Genomic DNA, 20,319 nt, shown 5'->3' with positions numbered 1-20,319 from the left:
TGGGCCTGGGAGTAGGAAGGCAGTGGGCGGGACATAGGCGGGTCGGGGGCGGGGCGGTAGGCCCGGCTAGGTAGGTTTCGATTTTCTCCATCAGACGTCAGACTGCGCCTGCGCAGTCGACCTGTGTCTTTCCCGGCACGGGAAAGTTGACAAGAACCCGGAAATGTGCCATTTTAGTCCCTTTGTTCTTTTGTTCCCTTCCTCGTTCCGTCCAGACATTTTGTAGTTGGGTTGAGTCACTGTCTGGGTTCTCTTCCAGAGTAGAGCCACAAGCTGTGCTTCAATGTCCATCAGTGTTGTTATCAGGTGCCTGGGTTTGGTGGGGCCACAGGCTATGCCCCACAATTAGATGCTTGCTGCAAGCTGGGCTCCTCTGTCAGATGGGATCATTCTTTGGAATCCCGGTTAGGCAGAGCTGCAGGCTGTGCCCCATAGTTTGGCAGCATCACGGGCTGAGCTGTGTGATTAAGTGGGGCCATAGGATATGCTCTACATTTGAACAGGGTGACTGGCTATACTCCCTGTGCAGAAATGGCTGCAGACCGTAGGCTGGGATTTCTGGTTGGCTGGAGCCACAAAGCTGTGCCCCTCAGTTGGGAGGTATCCTTGGCTTGGTTTACTGTCCATGCAGGTCATTGGCTGGCCGTTGAGGCTGGGCAGGGTTACTATTTGGGCTTCCTGGTTAGCAAGGCTAGAGGCCATACTCTGTAGTTAGGCAGAGTGGCTGACTTGATTACCTGCCTGGTCAAGGATATATGTTAGGCTTTGAGGCTGGGCAGAATCTCTTTGGGGGTTCCCTGGTCCAACAAGACAGAAAGCTAAACCCTGTAGCTGGCCTAGATTGCTGACTAGGCACCCAAGCCAGTTAGAATTGCTGACTATGCTCCCTGGCCAAATAAGGTCACCAGCTTGCCTCTGCAGTTGGGCAGAGCTGCTAGCTGAGCTCTCTGCTATGGTGCAGATAGCAGGAACACAGTTACCAGCCTGGTGATCCACGCACTGGCCACTGTGAGCCCTGCCCTCACTTCTTCATTTCTAGTCAAACACAGGTGGTCTAGCCCCAGTGATTTCCCCTTTGTTTCCCATGAGACAAGACAGAAGTGGGCCTTCTAAGATGTGGCACAGAATGCTACAGAAGCAGGATGTCCTCCACTGGAGAAACTTTGAGCTCAGGAAAACCCTCTTGATGTGGCACTTTGCCAGCCTTGGGGAGGAGCAACACAGTCAAAGTGAAACTATAAGACTCAATAATTTAACTGCTAAACATCTACCTAGAAATGCAAACATATATCCACACGACTTGAATGCAAATATAGTAACATTATAGTAACAGTAACGTTATAGTTAACTTTCACAAAATCTATCTTACACTGTTTCCAAAAGGCCACTTTATAGCAATGTGTAAGGGTTCCAGTTTTTCCACATCTTTGCTAAAACTCATTATTGTATGTGTTTATAGCCATTCCAATGAATGCATATTAGTATTTTGTTGTGGTTTGAATTTGCTTTTCTCTAATGACTAATGATACTGAACATCTCTTCATGTCTTTATTATCTTCCATGTGTCTTTTGGAGAAATATTTATTCAAATCATTTGCCCATTTTTAAATTGGGTTATCTTCTTACTGAGTTATCAGAATTCTTTACATATTTGAATATAAGTAGTTTATTGAAAATATGATTGTGTAATATTTTCTCCCAGACTGTGGCTATTCTTTTCTTTTTCTTAATAGTATACTTGAAACACAAAAAATTTCAGTTTTGTTAAATTTCAGCTTATCAATTTCCTCTTTTAAGGATCATGCTTTTGATGTTGTAGCTAACTCTTCATTTAACCGAAAGTCACAAAGATTTTTGCCTTTATTTTCTTACAAAAGTCTTACCATTTTTGCTCTTTTAGAAGATTACTACATAATTTGGAGAACCCAGTGAAAAATAAAAATGGGGGGATCCTTGTTCACAAATTATTAAGGATTTCAGAACAGTGAAAGTGGAACGCTAAACTAAGCACAGAGTCGTTTGTGACTGCACAGGATGCATGCTCATGAAACCAGTCCTGCTCTTACATTTAGATCCATGATCCATTTTGAGTTGATTCATGTATATGATGTGAGGTAAGGGTCTGCATTCGTATTTTTGTACATGTAGTATTTGTTGAAAAGACTATCTTTTCCTCATTTAATTGCCTTGGCACTTTTGTTGAAAATCAATTGCCGAAACCACAAGGATTTATTTCTACACTCTCAACTCTGTTTCTTTGATCTTTTTTTTTTTTTTTTGAGACGGAGTTTCGCTCTGCCACCCAGGCTGAAGTGCAGTGGCCGGATCTCAGCTCACTGCAAGCTCCGCCTCCTGGGTTCACACCATTCTCCTGCCTCAGCCTCCCGAGTAGCTGGGACTACAGGTGCCTGCCACGTCGCCCGGCTAGTTTTTTGTATTTTTAGTAGAGACAGGGTTTCACCATGTTAGCCAGGATGGTCTCGATCTCCTGACCTCGTGATCCGCCCGTCTCAGCCTCCCAAAGTGCTGGGATTACAGGCTTGAGCCACCGCGCCCGGCCAGCCACTTTATATATCTTTATGCCAGTACAATAACTGTCTTGATATGGGCAGCTTTAAATAAGTGTTGAAATAAGAAAGTATAAATGTTCCAACTTTTTTCTTCTTTTCAGAGATTGTTTTGGCTATTCTGGGTTCTTGCAATTCCATATAAATTTTAGGATTAGCTTCTCAATTTCTTCAAAAAAGCCATTTGGGATTTTGATAGGAATCACACTGAGTTTATAGGTCCATTTGGAGAGAATTGCCAGGTTAAATATATTGAGTCTTCCAATCCATGAACATGGGTATCTCTATTTATTTAGATTGTTCATTTGTCTGGTAATGTTTTGTCATTTTCAGCATACAAGTCTTGCATTCTATTTGTTCAGTTCATTCCTAAATGTTTTATTATTTTGCCTACCTTTAATTTTGAATTTGAGAACTCAATTTTTACATTTCTAAGTTTACTGGTTGGTTGTTTTATAAAAACAATATCATTGAATAAGTTATGGGGAGTGTTAAATATACTTACTCCAGGCTGGGCACGGTGGCTCATGTCTGTAAACCCAGCACTTTGGGAAGCTGAGGTGGGCAGATCACTCGAGGTCAGGAGTTTGAGATCAGCCTGGCCAACATGGCAAAACCCCGTCTCTACTAAAAGTACAAAAATTACCCAGGAGTGGTAGCACACGCCTGTAATTCCAGCTACTAGGAAGGCTGAGGCAGGAGAATTGCTTGAACCTGGGGGCAGAGGTTGCAGTGAGCTGAGATCAAGCCACTGCAATCCAGCCTGGGGGACAGAGAGAGACACCATCTCCAGCACAAAATAAATATACTTACTCTAAAGTCTCATTCTATTTATTTATTATTTCTCTTTTCTCTGATGTTACCCAAAAAAATGGTAAAAAAGAAAGATCTGAAGGGACCTGGTTAGAACCCTGAAACTGTCCACTAAGCCAGTGTTAACACCTTGGGTGTAGTGGTTCCATGCCTTCCCTAACATTTATTCTGAATTTTATATACAAATGAAAGACTTTTGTTTAACATATAAAAATGGAATCATAATATATTAATCTGAGCATGATGTTTTCATTGAACAACAAAACTATTACCTTCAACCCAAACTGCTACAATTAAATAGCTATGTAATATTTCAATGGTGTACCTTTATGATAATGCACTCAACCATTCAGCCAAATGGACAGTTAGGTTATTTTCAGGTTTAGAGATATGTGTTATTGTTGAGTTGTTGTTGTTGTTGTTGTTGTTATTGTTTTACTACTAAAAACAATGCTTCAATAAATACTTTTGTATTTATGAGCATGTAGTCAACAAATATTTATTGAACACCTTGTATATATCAGGTACTCAAGAAAAACTAATGGACAAAACAGACACCACTGCCCTTATGGCATACGTATTTTTGGGAGAAGAGAGGCAATGAAGAAGATGATAAACAATAAACAAACAAATGTGTAATTTATTTAATATGTTAGGGAGTGATAAGAGCATGGGAGAAAGAAATAGAGGCAGATAAGGGGATTGGGAGTATGAGGGCAGGCTGGGGGATTGTGGTTGTGATTTTTGATAGGTTGGTCAAAGCAAGTCTCATTGAGAAGGTGACAGTGAATCAAGGATCAAAAAGAGACAGGGAAATTAGTTCACTGCATAGATATATGTATCCCTGCTAGGCAGAAGAAACAGCCAATGTCAATTCCCTAAGGCTACAGTATGTCTGGTTAGTCAAGAAACAACAAAGAGGTGAGTGCGACCAGACAGGAGTGATCAAGGGGAGAGGAGAGAAGGCTGAATCATTACAGACGCTTTGAACAGTGTAAGGATCTGGGGTTTCACTCTTGAAGAAATGGGGAGCACTGAAAGTTCTGAAGTTCTTGTTTCTATAGGATACATGTTGATCTTTTTATTTATATGGGATAGATTCCAAAATTGGATTTGCTGGGTCAGTCTGTAGTATATTTTAAAATTTAGCGGATGTTGCCGAATCTTTTCTGAAAAGGCCGTAGTAATTCATGCTCACACAAGCCATGAGTGCCTGTTTCTCTGAATCTTCTCCCACATGGCATAGTGTCACTAATGAAATTGTGTTTGCCAATCTAATGAGTGAGAAATGGTTTCTCATTGATGTTTTGGTTTGAACGTATTCATATGTGTATTGGACATTTTAATTTTCTTTTCTTCAAGCTGCCTGTTCAAGTCCATTTTGGAGGGATTGTTTGTTACTTTTTATTAGTAGACTTTAGTCTTTGCCTATTAATGGCAGATATATTAACCCTTTGTCATACATATTGAAAATGTTTTTCTGTACTGTCTTTTATATCTGTATTGCTTTTTAAGAACATTTAAATCTATTAAGAGAAATCTTCCTTTAACTATTCTTGTCTCAAAGTGTTCTTTATTGACTCAGACATTCTGTCATTTCAATATTTAGATTATTTTATCCAGGTTTTTTTTTCTTTTTTGGGGGGGACGGAGTCTCACTGTCACCCAGCCCGGAGTGCAGCAGTGTGACCTTGGCTCACTGTAACCGCAACCTCACCAGCTGAAGTGATCCTCCTGCCTCAGTCACTCAAGTAGCTAGATCTACAGGTGCACATCACCACATCCGGCTAATTTTTGTATTTTTTGTAGAGACAGCATTTTGACATGTTACCCAGGCTTGTCTTGAACTCCTGATCTCATGGGATCTGCCCACGCCAGCCTCCCAGAGTGCTGGGACTACAGGCATTAGCCACCACACCTGGACTTTATTCAGTTTTAATGGGGTTTCTGGTTGCAAATACTTGCATAATAATTTCAGAAAAATTGATGCTTTAAAATTATTACATTTTTTCTAATTGGGAGCATTTTATATATCTCCATTTATTTAGATCTTATTTAATTTCCTTCAATAAAATTTTTATAGTTCGTATACTTTTAAGATGTTTATAAATATATACATGTGTATTTGCTATTGAGTCTGAGTATTTTTTTAACTTATGTTGTTCCAAATAAGAACTAGTAAGTTTTATATATCTATTTTTTATTCTTACTCATTGATGTATTAGTTCGTTCTCATACTGCTGTAAAAAACTACATGAGACTGGGTAATTTAAAAAGAAAAGAGGTTTAATTGACTCAGAGTTCCACAACCTTAACAGAAATCATGACTAGGAGGTCTCAGTAAACTTACAATTATGGTAGAGGGTGAAGGGAAGCAGGCACCTCTTCACAAGTCAAAGCAAGAGAGAGGGAGTGAGAGAGAGCAAGGAAGGAAGTGCCACACTTTTAAATAATCAGATCTCGTGAGAACTCACTCACAATCATGAGAACAGTATGGGGAAAATCCACCTGCATGATCCAATCACCTCCCACCAGGTCCCTTTCCAACACGTGGGGATTACAATTTGCCATGAGATTTGGGTAGGGACACAGGGTCAAACCATAACATTTGACAAATTAATTTTCTACTTCTCATGAATTTTATTAGGTCTCTCTCTCTAGTTTTTCTATGTATATAATTATAGAACTTATAATACTGTACTGTTTTAGTATTTATACTAATTGTTTTATTTTCATAGCCTATCGTATTAGCTAAAGCTTCCAAAATATGCATATGTGTATGTGTATATATATATATTTGTACACACACATGCACACACACACACACATATATGTTTGTATATATGTATAATGGTGGTAATAGTAGACATTCCTATATTGTTTTCTATTTAAATGACTTCACCATTCATGTTTACCATAACATTTGCTGATTTTAGAGAGTTCATGTTATGTTAGTTTTTATTTCATATAGAGTTTTTATTTTTAAAAATAACTGTTAGGACTTACCAAATTCCCTTTTAAAATCATTTGTGAATATATTCAAATACTTCTCCTTTTATTTACTGATGTAAAATTACAGAGAGATTTTCGAATGTTGAACTGTTTTGTCTCTTATTCAGTCTCATTGTCATTACCTTTCTCTTTCTGTTTCTAAACAGCCTGTAACTACAAGTTTACCTTTCTCTTTCCTTCTGTTTCTAAATAGCCTGTAACTACAAGTTTTATTTCATCTTTAACCCGACACAATGTGTTTTGTTTTGCTTTCTAAAATCTTAAGAAATTTATTTTCCTTATGCAATATGTTTCATTTCTATTGATTGTAACTTATTGAGACTTCTTTTGTGGCCAAGATTATACTAAATATTGATGATGTGTTCTCTGTTTTTAAGTTACAAGATTAAATAATAACTGATTCTTATTAACTTATCTAGAACCTGTATATTTTGTCCATTTTGGTATATGGAGAGAGTAAAAACTTAGGGGTGAGTTGTTTTGCAATGCCCATAAAACCTTTGTCCCATTATTTGTTTCTTGAATTTCGAATTGACATTAATGGGAATTGTTCTGCTTTTTGTTTTATTTGAAGTTGCATACCATAAATTGCGTATTTTTGATTTCAGCATATTTTGTGTCACTGCATCTTTAGTTGGATTCTATCTTTGATTCCAATCAGTATCAATATCATCAATATTGATGATGCCTCCAATATCATTAATATTGCCTTTCAGTATCATTTCTTCTATTCAGTGTTATAATTTTTCAACCTTTCTTCTGTTTTACCTTTTATAATTCATTGTTTTTCTTGTTTTATCTCTCTAAAAATGCAAACTATGTTTGCTCTTTATTTTTATTTTCAGAGTTTCATAGGTCTTATAAGATCTGATTTCACTCAATCAGTAGTTACCTTCAACTTTTCAAGTTCATTGTTTAATTTGTATTTCTGTAATTGTTACAGTTGAATCTGAAACCATATTGTTCCACCATATTGTTGTCATACTTGAAATAAATTCCTTAACTCAGTTTTTCTTCACCAACCCTGTTCAACACTTTAAGTTTGTTGATATAATTTGAAGCTTTAATTCAAATAGTTACTATTTGGAATTTCCCCCCATTTCCCATAATATCTGTTTCTCCTGGGGTAACTTTTCTCTCTCTTTTTTTTTTACGCTAGTCTTTCTAATATTGAAATATTTCCTCAAATGTCTATTGATCTGTGGTTATTTGTTTCTACATAAGAGGCGGCTTTGGAAATCAATCAATGTGATTCACCAATTAAAAAATAAAGAAAAAATCATATGAATATCTCATTAATGCATTTGATAAAATTTAACATCTGTTCATGATAAAACTCCCAGCATATTAGGAATAGGTAGGAACTCAGCAAATTAGGAATAGATAGGTAGGAAAGTCATATGTATATCTTGGTAGATGCATTTGATAAAATTAGTAGTTCATGATAAAATTCTCAGCAAGTTAGAAATAGTGAGGAATGCAAAGCACAGTGGCTGACAGCTGTGATCCCAACTCTTTGGGAGGCCAAGGTGGGAGGATCACTTGAAGCCAGAAGTTCAAGACCAGCCTAGGCCACAAAGCGAGACCCTCTCTCTACAAAATATAAAAGTAAAATAAAAAATTAGCTGGGCATGGTAACATCTATAGTCCTAGCTATTCAGGAAGCTGAGGTGGGAGTATTACTTGAGCCTGGGAGTTTGAGGCTACCATGAGCTATGATTACGTTACTGCACTCCAGCCTAGGCAACAGAGTAAAGCCTTCAAAGAAGGAAGGGGACTGGAGGGGAGGGGAGGGGGAGAGAGAGAGAGAGAGAGAGAGAGAGAAGAGAAAGAAAAGAAAGAAAGAAAGAAAGAGAGAGAGAAAGAAAGAAAGAAAAGAAAGAAAAGAGGAAGGAAGGAAAGAAGGAAGGAAGGAAGGAAGGAAGGAAGGAAGGAAGGAAAGAAGGAAGGAAGGGAGGGAGGGAGGGAGGGAGGGAGGGAGGGAGGGAAGGAGGGAAGGAGGAAAGGAGGAAAGGAGGAAAGGAGGAAAGGAGGAAAGAAGGAAAGAAAGAAAGAGAAAAGAAAGGAAGGTAAAGAGGTAAGAATATGTATAAAGGCATAACAAACATCACACTTAGTGATATTGCTAGTTGCTTTTTCCCTAAAATTGGAAATAATACAAGAAAGTTGTCTCTCACTTCTCTGTAACATTGTATTTAAACTCCTGAGCAGTGAAATAAGATCCAAAAAAGGAAATAATTGTTATTTTGGGGAAAGAAACAGTGAATCAGTCTTTTTTTGCTGATGACATGATTATTTTCTTTAAAATATAAAGGAAATGTATAAATACTTTACTAGAACTAATACATGAATTTAGCAGGGCCAGAAATACATGGTTAATGTTTCTCAAACCAATTATATTTCTTACAATGGTAATAAGGAATTTGGAAAGCAATATCATTTAAAGTAGTACCAGAGAGAATAAAATAACTAGAAATAAATCTAATGACAGATGTGCCTGATTTTTAAAATTGATCTAAATAAATGGAGAAATATACGACGCTAACAGATTTCTAGCTCAATATTGTTGTCAGCTCCCCCATATTTATCTGTAGTTTCAAATCAAAACCAAGAAAAATCCAAAAGGCTTTTCTTGTAGAAATTGGCAAATTGATTTGAAAAGATATGTGGAAAATCAAAGAATCTAGAAAGTCCAAGACAATCTTTTCTAATTGATTTCAAGACTTTCTTTAAGCCATGGTATTTAACACAAAATCATATCAGCATAAGGGTAGACAAACAGATAAATGGTATGGCATAGAAAGTACAGATATAAACCCATGCTTATATTGTAAATTGCTTTTTGAATATTTTCATGACCTTGGAGTGGCAAATTCTTCTTAGAGAGTACACTGAAGTCATTAATTATAAAAGAAAAAAATAATAAATTGGACTTCATCAAAGTTAAAGATTTTTTCCTATCAAAAGACATAATTAAGAAAATAAAAGAGAAGCTACAGACTGGGTGAAAATATTTACAATACATAAATCAGACAAAACACTTCTATCCATAATCTATAAAAAACTCCTACCCATCAATAAATAAAATAAAATTCAATAATATAAATGGGTCAAACATTTGAACAGACACTTCACCAAAAAATAAGTAAGTTGCCAGTAAACACTTGAAAACGTGCCTGACATAATTTCCTCATTAAAGAAATACAAATTAAAACTAAAATTAGATATCACATCATACACACTGGAATGGCTAAAAGTAGAAAAGGCCATCACTGGTAGTCTTTAAAAAAACAGTTTGTCAGGTTTTAAAATGGTTAAATGTACTCTTACACAATGATCCAGTAATTCCACTCCCGCATATTTACCCAAGAGAAATGAAAACATTTTGCCACAAAAAGTCTTGCACAAGAACAGCAGTTTTATTTATACTAGTCTCAAACTGGAATCCACTCCAATGTCCATCAACAGAAAAATGAGTAAGCAGATTGTGGTAGATTCACACAATGGAATACCACTCAACAGTAGAAATGAACAAACTAACTGTTCAACACGGCAACATAGATGATAAGCAAAATCAGACAGACACAAAAGCATGTATATGTTTTACCCATTTATATGAAATCCAAGAGCAGGCAGTATTAACATATGACAGAATGAATGACAGCAATGGTTGCCCCCGAGAGGCTGTCTGCCTGCATGTGGTCAGCATGCAGGGTGACAAGCAGTGTATGCATTGCTCTGTTCATTTTTCAAATAACAAATCAGTTTTTAGCTGTGTGTCTCCCTTCACATCTCCACTGTTTCTTCAGAATTCTGTAGAGCACCACGATTGCTTTCTTAACCTCTGGGAGCATTCCCTACCTATTATTGCAACTAGCACTTTTCTGACCACTTTTTGTCTTCGAGATTTTATTTGAAATCTCTTATGTGCTCATTGTCCTCCACCATTCTCTTTGTCATCGTAAATCTAACTCCTTTGTTATTGTTTTAATGATCTTTAACCAGAAACTTTTTTTTTTACAGGAATTCAAACCAATAATGTGACATGATTGTGTCCCGCTTTATGCTGCGTAATGGGAAGTGCCAATAATTCGCTTCCGGTTGGATAAAAAGATCTCCCAAGTTTTCATAACATTTAGGAATACTGAGATATTGATTAAAACATTATCAGAGCAATAACATGATCAACTAAGAACTAGAATTAGAGACTCAGCTTTAAAATTGCTTTAACAGGAAACAGCAGCAATTTCTGAAATTCAGATGCATAAAATGATGAACCGTATATAGCAATAGTACAGACAGATTTATATTAACACAAAGCAGAGCCAGAGATGTTCCAGGAGATATCACTGATATTCTCATGAAATTTTCAATAATATGGTATTATTATCATTATTAAACCGCACTGTATTATTTATGAATTAATTTTATGATATATGATGGTATTTCCTTCCTAGCAGCTATAGATTAGAGAGGGACATCTTATTTTTATTTTGCCAAATTTGTTTTCTCGCAGTTGTTGATTAAGATACATTTTCTTTTTTTTTTTTTTTTTTTTTTTTGAGACGGAGTCTCGCTCTGTCGCCCAGGCTGGAGTGCAGTGGCCGGATCTCAGCTCACTGCCAGCTCCGCCTCCCGGGTTCACGCCATTCTCCTGCCTCAGCCTCCCGAGTAGCTGGGACTACAGGTGCCCGCCACCTCGCCCGGCTAGCTTTTTTGTATTTTTTTAGTAGAGACGGGGTTTCACCGTGTTCGCCAGGATGGTCTCGATCTCCTGACCTCGTGATCCGCCCGTCTCGGCCTCCCAAAGTGCTGGGATTACAGGCTTGAGCCACCGCGCCCGGCCAAGATACATTTTCAAGGTTAGATTTTTATTTACATTCCACTGACTTTCATTTCTCTATGGATGACCTGCTTACTCCATCTAGATTCTGTAGGAATTTAATACTTTTATTTTGAAAAATATTCCAGATATGGTTAGGTGAAGATATCTTTACAATGACTTTGTTCAGTTTAGACTGGGCTTTTTCAGTACCCTCTATATTAGTCTTGCATAGGCTCCATGATATCTTCTATTACATCTTTGTTTCTGCTTCAATTCCATTTATTCTGGGCTCTACTGAGGACCACCTATTTTATATATGTTGGTTTTTCCTAGCTTATCCTTTATATGTAAAATCTTACCACCTCCACAAACATCTCAGAATCTTGATGACCATTTTCACATGGTGTCCTTTTTCCCTAGGATGTTCACGGAAGACCAGGATGTAGATAAGGGGCTTCTCTATGACACTGTATTCAAGCACTTCAAAAGACATAAGCTGGAGATTTCAAATGCAATAAAAAAGACATTTCCATTCCTTGAGGGCCTCCGCGACCGTGAACTCATCACAAATAAAATATTTGAAGTAAGTGAAGTTTATTTCACAGCCTGGCAGATATGCTTTCATATTTTACAAGTATTTCTGTAAGTGCTCCTGTAAGGCAGAAAAGAAGGGGAGAAGCAGAGGTCACCAGAGATGGTCCTACTTCCAGCTGAGGAAATGGTGTTCCATGGCACCCTCTGGAGTTGGGATCAATGGTACTGGAGAAACTGGAATAGAAACAGGTGTTTTCCATAAATGTACAATGTTTTGTAGAATTCATACACTATAACATAAACCAAAATTTAAAAATAATTTTAATGAATTGATTTACTGAAATCATAATTAACAGAGCATTTTATTTCAATTAGCATCAATTTAAAATACCTAGATCTGAGAACATTAAAACCCACAGGGAACTGGTGTCTAGAGGGGACAAATTTGGAAGTAGATGCTTGTTATTCTTTCTCCAACACATTCGTTTTCTTTGTCTTTCCTTTATTTGTGCATTTCTGGAGTCTTGGAATATGGGTAAATTCCACCCATAGGCCCTGCTAGAGATACAGTGCAGTGAGTCATCTCCAGCTATGAATGTGCTTCCTCTGTGGCCAAGTTCGCAGCAAGGGGAGAATGGTCACCTGGTTTCCTTGAGCCCTTCAGGCCAAATCAGTTTTGGGGGAAGAGCAGGGGTTGTCCAGCCAACAAAACAGCCACTCATTGATTGCCTGCTACATCTATCCCAAAAACGTATCAGTCAGGCTCTTAAAGAACTTTGAGCCCACTTTTATCCTTCAAAGTTGCTCCTTTTTACATCTAATGTAAATAAGGGTGAGGCGATCAGGTTCAATCAGTGGGTATTTTTAAGGAGATGGAATTTACTTCTTTCATTACTGGCTATACAAACATGTAAGAATTATGAAACTTTACACACAAAGATACCTGTGAAGAGAAATTGAAATTCAGTAAACATAAAATTTCTTTTTATGGCTCTTCTGTAATTTGAAAGTCTGTATTTGTATTTTCTCCATTCAATATTTTTAAAGGATTCTCAAGATTCTTGTAGAAACCTGGTCCCTGTACAAAGAGTGGTGTACAATGTTCTCAGTGAACTGGAGAAGACATTTAACCTGCCAGTTCTGGAAGCACTGTTCAACGAGGTCAACATGCAGGAATACCCCGATTTAATTCACATTCGTAAAAGTTTCAACAATGGTAATTAGGTTTATTATCTACCTTTTGAGTTCCAGGGCCAAGTTTTTTCAATAAGCATATACTGAGCTCCTACCATGTGTGACACATTGTGTTGGGCAGTGGGGATAGAGTGGTTAACAAAATAGACGTGTCATGCATCGTCTTGAAGCCTGTGGTATATGGTTATGGTAAAACAGACACCTGGAGGTCTGCTTCACTGGCCACTTAGACTCACAGGACAACCAGAGCCACGCCGGGATCAGATTGACTTAGAAGATAAGAAACACAGAACCCCAACGGGGCAGCATCAGTTGTTTGTTCTCTTTAGTGGGAGTCCTTGCAGTGGCCTACATAGCAGGCCACTAAATTGACTACTACCTGCCTTGAGTGACAGCTTAGCTGTGGGTGCGGGATCCACTTTGGCATAGCACCACATGTCTGTGGGAGTCAATATCTCTTGTAACAACTCCATAGTCATAGCTTTCAGGGTGCCACAGGGACAATCTGAGTTGTAAGAGTTATCAATTGAAGGAAGACCACACTTATTCCTTCCCTACAGGTATTTATAGTTCATGTATAGTTTCAGGCAACCAGTCATGGGTCATTTCTAAGCCCAGGGTTTGCCAAGTAAAACCAGGAAAAGGCTACCTTTGTTAGGTTTCTAGAATAATGAGCAAGAAAATTAGCCCCAGGTCAAGTTTGACTTTACTGAAGGATAAATAGTTTTGTTAACCCTTTACCCACAAGGGTTAAAAGAAACGTTAATCAAATAATCACAAAACTGATTGCTCTGACAGGGACTATTTTTGGTGCTGTATCAAACTAAAGTTTTGATTTTTGACTTTTTTCCTGAGAAGGCATAATTTATACTATTATAATGGTACACAGTAAAGATGCCCTCTATTTTGTTTTACTTGCCTGGCAAAATTTTATTCCCCTCACAGTTTAATCTCAACCCAGTTCTCCAAATGAGAGATAGAGACATCACAAGAAAAATGAGCACATGCCCTGAAGAGGGTGGATGCTATGGGGACTGGAATAAAAGTGTGAAAGCATGTCTGCAAAACAGGACAAACTGGATCTGACTAAATCCGAGAGTGAGAAGCAGTATAGGAGCTGACCTAAGAGAGATCATTTGGAGGAAGATAGTAAATGGTCTGGAATCCAAAGCTAAGGAATTTGAAGTTTATTTACTAGGCAATAAAGAAATACTACAAATTTATAAACAAGGAAAAAAAGTTTAGGCAGTTACATATGGTATGGCTTATTGATTTGTGTTAATACTAACATTATCTAGATTAAAATAATTGTTGTAACAAGTCATTCAAGTCAAAAAGTGAATAAAAGGAAATCACATATCTGGGCACAAATTTCAAGTCAATGTTATGTTTGTAAGCAGGATGGCCCAGGCTGTGGGGATGAAGGGAATAGTGTTACATTTACTGCCTACATTCACAGGGGCTCTGTTCCTCTCCATGGACTGCAGGGATTCCCTTCCTAACCCCAGTGTCCACAACTCATGTGTTAGTTTCTGGCACTCCTTATGCTTGGGTGACCTGCACTGAGGCCCACTGTCCCCTTCCTGGGGCAGCACTGCCCACTGCCCCACCCAGCACAGCAGTCCACGCACCCTCAGGGAGATACTGCTGACTCTCAGACCCTGAAGTCCACACAAGCTGCCCCTGTGTCCCCTGTTATGTTTATTTGGGAACTGTTCATCCTCCCTGACCCAATTAAGCCAACGTTCTCCTGTTTTCTAGCCTCATCTTTAAAGCTGTTGGAGTTTTCTCTTTTATTTTTTATTTATGTATGTTTTTGGAGATAGGGTCTCACTCTGCCCAGGTTAGATGGCAGGCTAGTGAGCTATCTCTGCTCACTACAGCCTTGACTTCCTGGACTCAAGTAGTTCTCCCGCTTCAGCCTTGTTAGTAGCTGGGACCACAGGTGCACACAACCACATCAGGCTGATTTTGCTAGTGTTTGTTTTTCTGACACAAGGTCTTGCTGTGTGGTCTAGGCTGGTCTCAAAATCCTAGGCTTAGGCGATGCTCCTGCATCACCATCCCACAGTTCTATGATTACAAGTGTGAGCCACTTCACCTGGCTAGTTTTCTCTTTTATGATGGAATCTCTCTAGGACCTGAGACCATCCTTCCAGGGAATCCCTCTGTTTCTTCCTTACACTTTGATATATGCCTACCCTGCCAACTGACAATTTTGCAGGTAACACAACTCACTGTGTTTCCATTACTTCTTTATCGTTAAATTTTGAGTATCCCTTTTCTGTGTAGGACACATAAAAGCTCATTGTTGAGGTCGTCTCTTCTCTGTCCCAGAAGATGAGAGGAGTTTAGTCATGTGTAACCCTCTGACTTCTGAGTCACCCGAATGCTGGAAATTCCTAAAAGCCAATTTCCAGATGTTGTCCCTGCTTCTCACAGATCTTCAATTGCTTTCTTCTCTCTCCCACTCTTCAGCAATCCAAGACAAATTGTTTTTCCAAGAAAGTGATCGAAAAGAAAGGGAAGAGAGGCCTGACATCCAACTAAGTCTTGAACAAGGTAAAAATGACAGAATAAAAACTGTTTCTCATTGCTAAGAGGAAAAGGAGACAAGGGAGGTGAGGGCCCAAGGTTCTGAGGGGAAATTGTGAATCAGGGAAGACATGAGGAAGAACCATGGAGAAGTCAAGGAGGGGGTTGTATGAGCTCCTACCCAGATGTCGGGTCCTGGAGAAGTGGCCAAAACAAGACATAGTTGGCTCAACAACCATGAAGGAATCAGAGCCAAGTGTGTCAGTAGGACAGATTTACAGATGCTAACTACCTAGAAGTAACTGTGATTTAGAAATGTCCCTGTAGGAGGTCAGTATGAAGCTGTTAAGTGTTGAGAACCACAGCTCATGGCCCATGGTCAACATCAAAGAGGAGACCCTTGGGGGAAGAAAAGCTCCTGTTTTATCTGTACTCTTGCATTCTCAACACTTTTGATGCCAAACATGGAAAATCTCCCCACACCAACCATCTCCAATTCCCTGCAGAACTGTGAACCCCATCCTAAAGGGATTTCCAAAGGTCACCTCATTAACATAAACTCAGGCTTGGTTGAAATGGGGTTGTTATGCACAACAGGAAGTGCGGCTGAGTCTCTATCACCCAGACTGGAGTGCAGTGCCACCATCTTGGCTCACTCACTGCAGCCTCCATCACTTCTGTTTTCAAAGAACATTAGTAGTTTCTGGAATGATAAGAGCTTTTTAATATTTTTCTATTTTACTCAGGACTACAGGTAGAAAAATAAAAGTAGAGAAAAGGAGAAGGAGGTGCAAAACATGGGGAGAGCATGACTCTGTTATGTGTCAGGCGTGATTATAGGAGCAGGCATATTTTTTTCCAGAGAGCACTGCATCTTAGCTCAGAATATTAGTGTGCAGCATCACAGCACTGGGAACTCTGGTCACTGTCTAGAGGTCACCCAAGGAATGTGTGTGACCTCTAGAAGCTGAAAAGACAAGGAAATAGATTGTCCTCTCCAGACCCCAGAAAGGAATAAAGGCCTACTAACATAACGGCTTTAGGCAGTGAGACCCGTGTCACACTTCTCACTGACATAACTGAAAGATAATAAAATACAATAATAAAAATAAAATAACTCTCTTGTTTCTCATTAGTTTCTGGTGAACTAGAAGATTACCAAACGACCAAAGAAGGAGAATCAGAAGAGCTTGCTTCTAGCTTGCTATGATGTGATGTACCAAGTAATTATAACTTAAAAATAATAAAAACAGGCCAGGCACGGTGGCTCAAGCCTGTAATCCCAGCACTTTGGGAGGCCAAGACGGGCGGGTCACAAGGTCAGGAGATGGAGACCATCCTGGCTAACACAGTGAAACCCCATCTCTACTAAAAATACAAAAAATTAGCCAGGCGGAGTGGCGGGCGCCTGTAGTCGCAGCTACCCGGGAGGCTGAGGCAGGAGAATGGCGTAAACCTGGGAGGCGGAGCTTGCAGTGAACTGAGATCCGGCCACTGCACTCCAGCCTGGGCGACAGAGCGAGACTCCGTCTCAAAAATAATAATAATAAAAACAGAAACAGAGTTCTGATAATGCAAAAAAAAGACAGAGGAGGGTAAAAAGGGAAACTTGAAGGAAGAGTCAAATATAGGGAGGAGCAGTGAAAGAAGATTTCAGAGGAAAAAGTAGAGAAGCGGGTAGCAACCAGGGTGCAGAAAAGAGTGTTATTGGGGCAAATTAAAAGTTCATAAATCACAATTTTGGCCCAGGAGCAGAGCAACCAGCATGTGAAAATGAGAAGTGCTCCTATGTCACGGGTTTCTCCAAAGAAGTGCCAGAAAGCCCAGAAGCAAAGATGGAAAATGATCAAGCATGTGGCAAAATGGGTAAGGCTGCCTGAGGGCTGTGGGATGGGGGTGGCTCAGGGGGCCCCACAGACCCTGGGAAGAGTGGAGGCAGGTGCTCCAGTCCGCCCAGAATCCTGTTCTCTGCATTTGCTTCACCCAAGCTTTTGGGAAACTGCAGGGAGGCAAGAGATCATTATAAAGTTTTATTTATCAGGATGGGCTCTGTTGATTACATATGGGTGATGTCATAAAACAGTGCTCTTTAAAGTGGCAGTTATCCTGTTTATTACATTAATATGTTAAGTGACACTCAATATTCCGTGGAACCCAAGACAACCCAGTGAACTTCTGCTGGTAGATAATAGTGTCATTTTGCTACATCTTAGAAAGGCCTCACCCAAAAGACAACTAATCCAGGTACTTAATTGTCAGGAGGGAAGACTGTAGATCTACTCTTACCCCAAACTATACTTTTGATAGAAGACCCAGGGGCCATCCTAGACTCATAGTTCTCAGTTTAGTGGGTTTTTGGTTCCTCTAGAAGAAAGAGAGGAATGACTATCCAAACATCTTTATAAACTCCAGCCTTCTGTAGTATGAATTGTTCTAAAATCTGTAACTTTTCTTTGTTAATTTCTGTTTCCTCACGACCACTTGTTATTTTCTAGATACTGTGGATATTGGAAACAACTCTACTTTGGGAAAACCCAAGAGGAAAAGAAGTAAGAATAAACAAGAATTTACTTGCTTTCGGTGTTACAAATACGTTTTTAATGCCAGAGTTTTCTTATTGTCATTGTTACTATTTCTGTTATTATTTGCAATACTGTGGTAGACACAATGGTGGCCTCCCCAAAAAATGTCCACCTCCTAATCCCTGGACTGTCATCTGCTATCTTACATGGCAAATGGGACTTTACAGATACAATTAAGCTAGGGGCCTTGAAGTGGGGAGATTATCCTGGGTTATGTGGGTGGGTCCAAACTAATCTTGTAGGCTTTAAAGAGTGGAGAACTTTTCCTGGCTATGGAGAAAGGAAAATGTGACTATGGAAGAATCGTCAGAAATATGTAATGTTGCAGGCTTTGAAGATGGAAGAGGGAACCAAGGAATGTGAGTGACCTCTAGAAGCTGAAAAAACAAGGGAATAGGTTGTCCTTTCCAGCCCCCAGAAAGGAATGAAGGCCTACTGACACCTTGACTTTAGGCAGTAAGACCGTGTCATACTTCTCACTGACATAACTTGAAGATAATATATTTATGTTGTTTTAAACCACTAAATTTGTGGTAATTTGTTATGGCAGCAATTAAGAGTAATACAGATTTTGGTACTTGGCCATGGGGTGTGGCTATCACATATTCCTGAAGGTGTTGGGATGTCTTTGAGATTGGGCAGTGGAAGGAGGTTGAAAGAATTTTAAATAGTGTGATTGGAAAATCCTAGATGAAAAAAATGGAAGTTAAGTCAATTAATAACCCTACAATGGCCTCTAAGTGCTCACATTAAAGGAAGAGTCATGTGTACTCACTTTAAATAAAAATCTAGAAATGACGAAGCTTAGTGAGGAAGCTATGTCAAAAGTTGAGATAGACTGAAAATTAGGCCTCTTGCAGCAAATAATTGGCCAAGTTATGAATGCAAAGGAAAAGTTCTTGAAGGAAATTGAAAGTGCAACTCCAGTGAACACTTTAATGACAAAGCAGAGCAGTCTTATTGTTAATGTGGAGAAAGTTTGAGTGGTCTGGATAGAAGATCAAATCAGATTCCCTTAAGCCAAAGCCTAATCCAGAGTAAGGTCTTAACTCTCTTCACTTCTCTGAAGGTTGTGAGATATAGGAAGCTTCATAAGAAAAGTTTGAAGGTAACAGAGGTTGGTTCCTGAGGTTGAAGGAGAGAAGCTGTCTCATAACATTAAAGGGCAAGGCGAAGCAGCAAATGCTGATATAGAAGCTGCAGCAGGTTGTCCAGAAGCTCTAGCTAAGGTCATTGATGGAGTTGGCTACACTAAACCACAGATTTACAGTGTAGACTAAACAGCCTTCCATTGAAAGAAGATTCTATCTAGAACTGTCATAGCTACAGAGGAGAAGTCAATGCCTGGCTTCAAAGCTCCACGGGACAGGCTGAGTCTCTTGTTAGAGGCTAATGGAGCAGGTGACTTTCACTTGAAGCCAATGCTCATTCACCATTCTGAAAGTCCTTGGGCCCTTAAGAATTATTCTAAGTTTACTCTGCCTGTGCTATATAATTGGAATAAAGCCCAGATGACAGCACATCTGTTTACAGCATGGTTTACTGAATATTTTAAACCCACTGTTGAGACATACTCCTCAGAAAAAAAGATTCCTTTCAAAATATCACTGTTCATTGACAGTGCACGTAGCCATCCAGGAGCTCTGATGGAGATGTACAAGGTGATTAATGTTATTTCCATGCCTGCTAACACAACATCCATTCTGCAAGCCCATGAATCAAAGAGTAATTTCAACTAGCAAGTCTTAATATTTAAGAAATACATGTTGTAATGCTGTAGCTGTCTCTATACATAGTGATTCCTCTGATGAATCTGGGCAAAGTCGATTGGAAACCTTCTGGAAAGGATTCACTGTTTCACATGTGATTAAGAACATTCATGATTCATGAGAGGACGTCAAAATATCAACATTAGCAGGGATTTGGAAGAAGTTGATTACAACCCTTATTGATGACTTTGATGGGTTTAAGACTTCAGTGGAGGAAGTCACTGTAGATGTGATGGAAATATCAAGAAAACTAGAATTAGAAGTGGAGGCTGCAGTGGCTCACACCTGTAATCCCAGCACTTTGGGAGGCCAAAGCAGGCAGATCACCTGAAGTCAGGAGTTCAAGACCAACCTAGCCAACATGGTGAAACCCTGTCTCTACTAAAAATACAAAAATTAGCTGGGCGTGGTGGCTTGTGCTTGTAGTCCCAGCTAGTCGGGAGGCTGAGGCAGGAAAATTGCTTGAATCCAGGAGGCGGAGGTTACAC

General features: G+C 39.1%; 1 protein-coding gene across 1 annotated transcript in view; it reads left to right on the top strand.

The window, feature by feature from the left end:
* SP140L (SP140 nuclear body protein like) overlaps positions 1 to 20,319 on the top strand; it is a 55,886-nt gene that overhangs the window by 6,119 nt on the left and 29,448 nt on the right. The window contains exons 2-6 of the mRNA XM_030917135.1: positions 11,638 to 11,800; positions 12,799 to 12,967; positions 15,424 to 15,507; positions 17,230 to 17,346; positions 17,976 to 18,029. Coding sequence (XP_030772995.1) covers positions 11,638 to 11,800; positions 12,799 to 12,967; positions 15,424 to 15,507; positions 17,230 to 17,346; positions 17,976 to 18,029 — 587 coding nt within the window. The remainder of the gene's footprint in view (positions 1 to 11,637; positions 11,801 to 12,798; positions 12,968 to 15,423; positions 15,508 to 17,229; positions 17,347 to 17,975; positions 18,030 to 20,319) is intronic.

Source organism: Rhinopithecus roxellana, chromosome 14 (assembly GCF_007565055.1).
Source record: "Rhinopithecus roxellana isolate Shanxi Qingling chromosome 14, ASM756505v1, whole genome shotgun sequence".
Classification (NCBI taxonomy): Eukaryota; Metazoa; Chordata; class Mammalia; order Primates; family Cercopithecidae; genus Rhinopithecus; species Rhinopithecus roxellana.
This window is presented reverse-complemented; position numbering and strand designations above follow the sequence as displayed.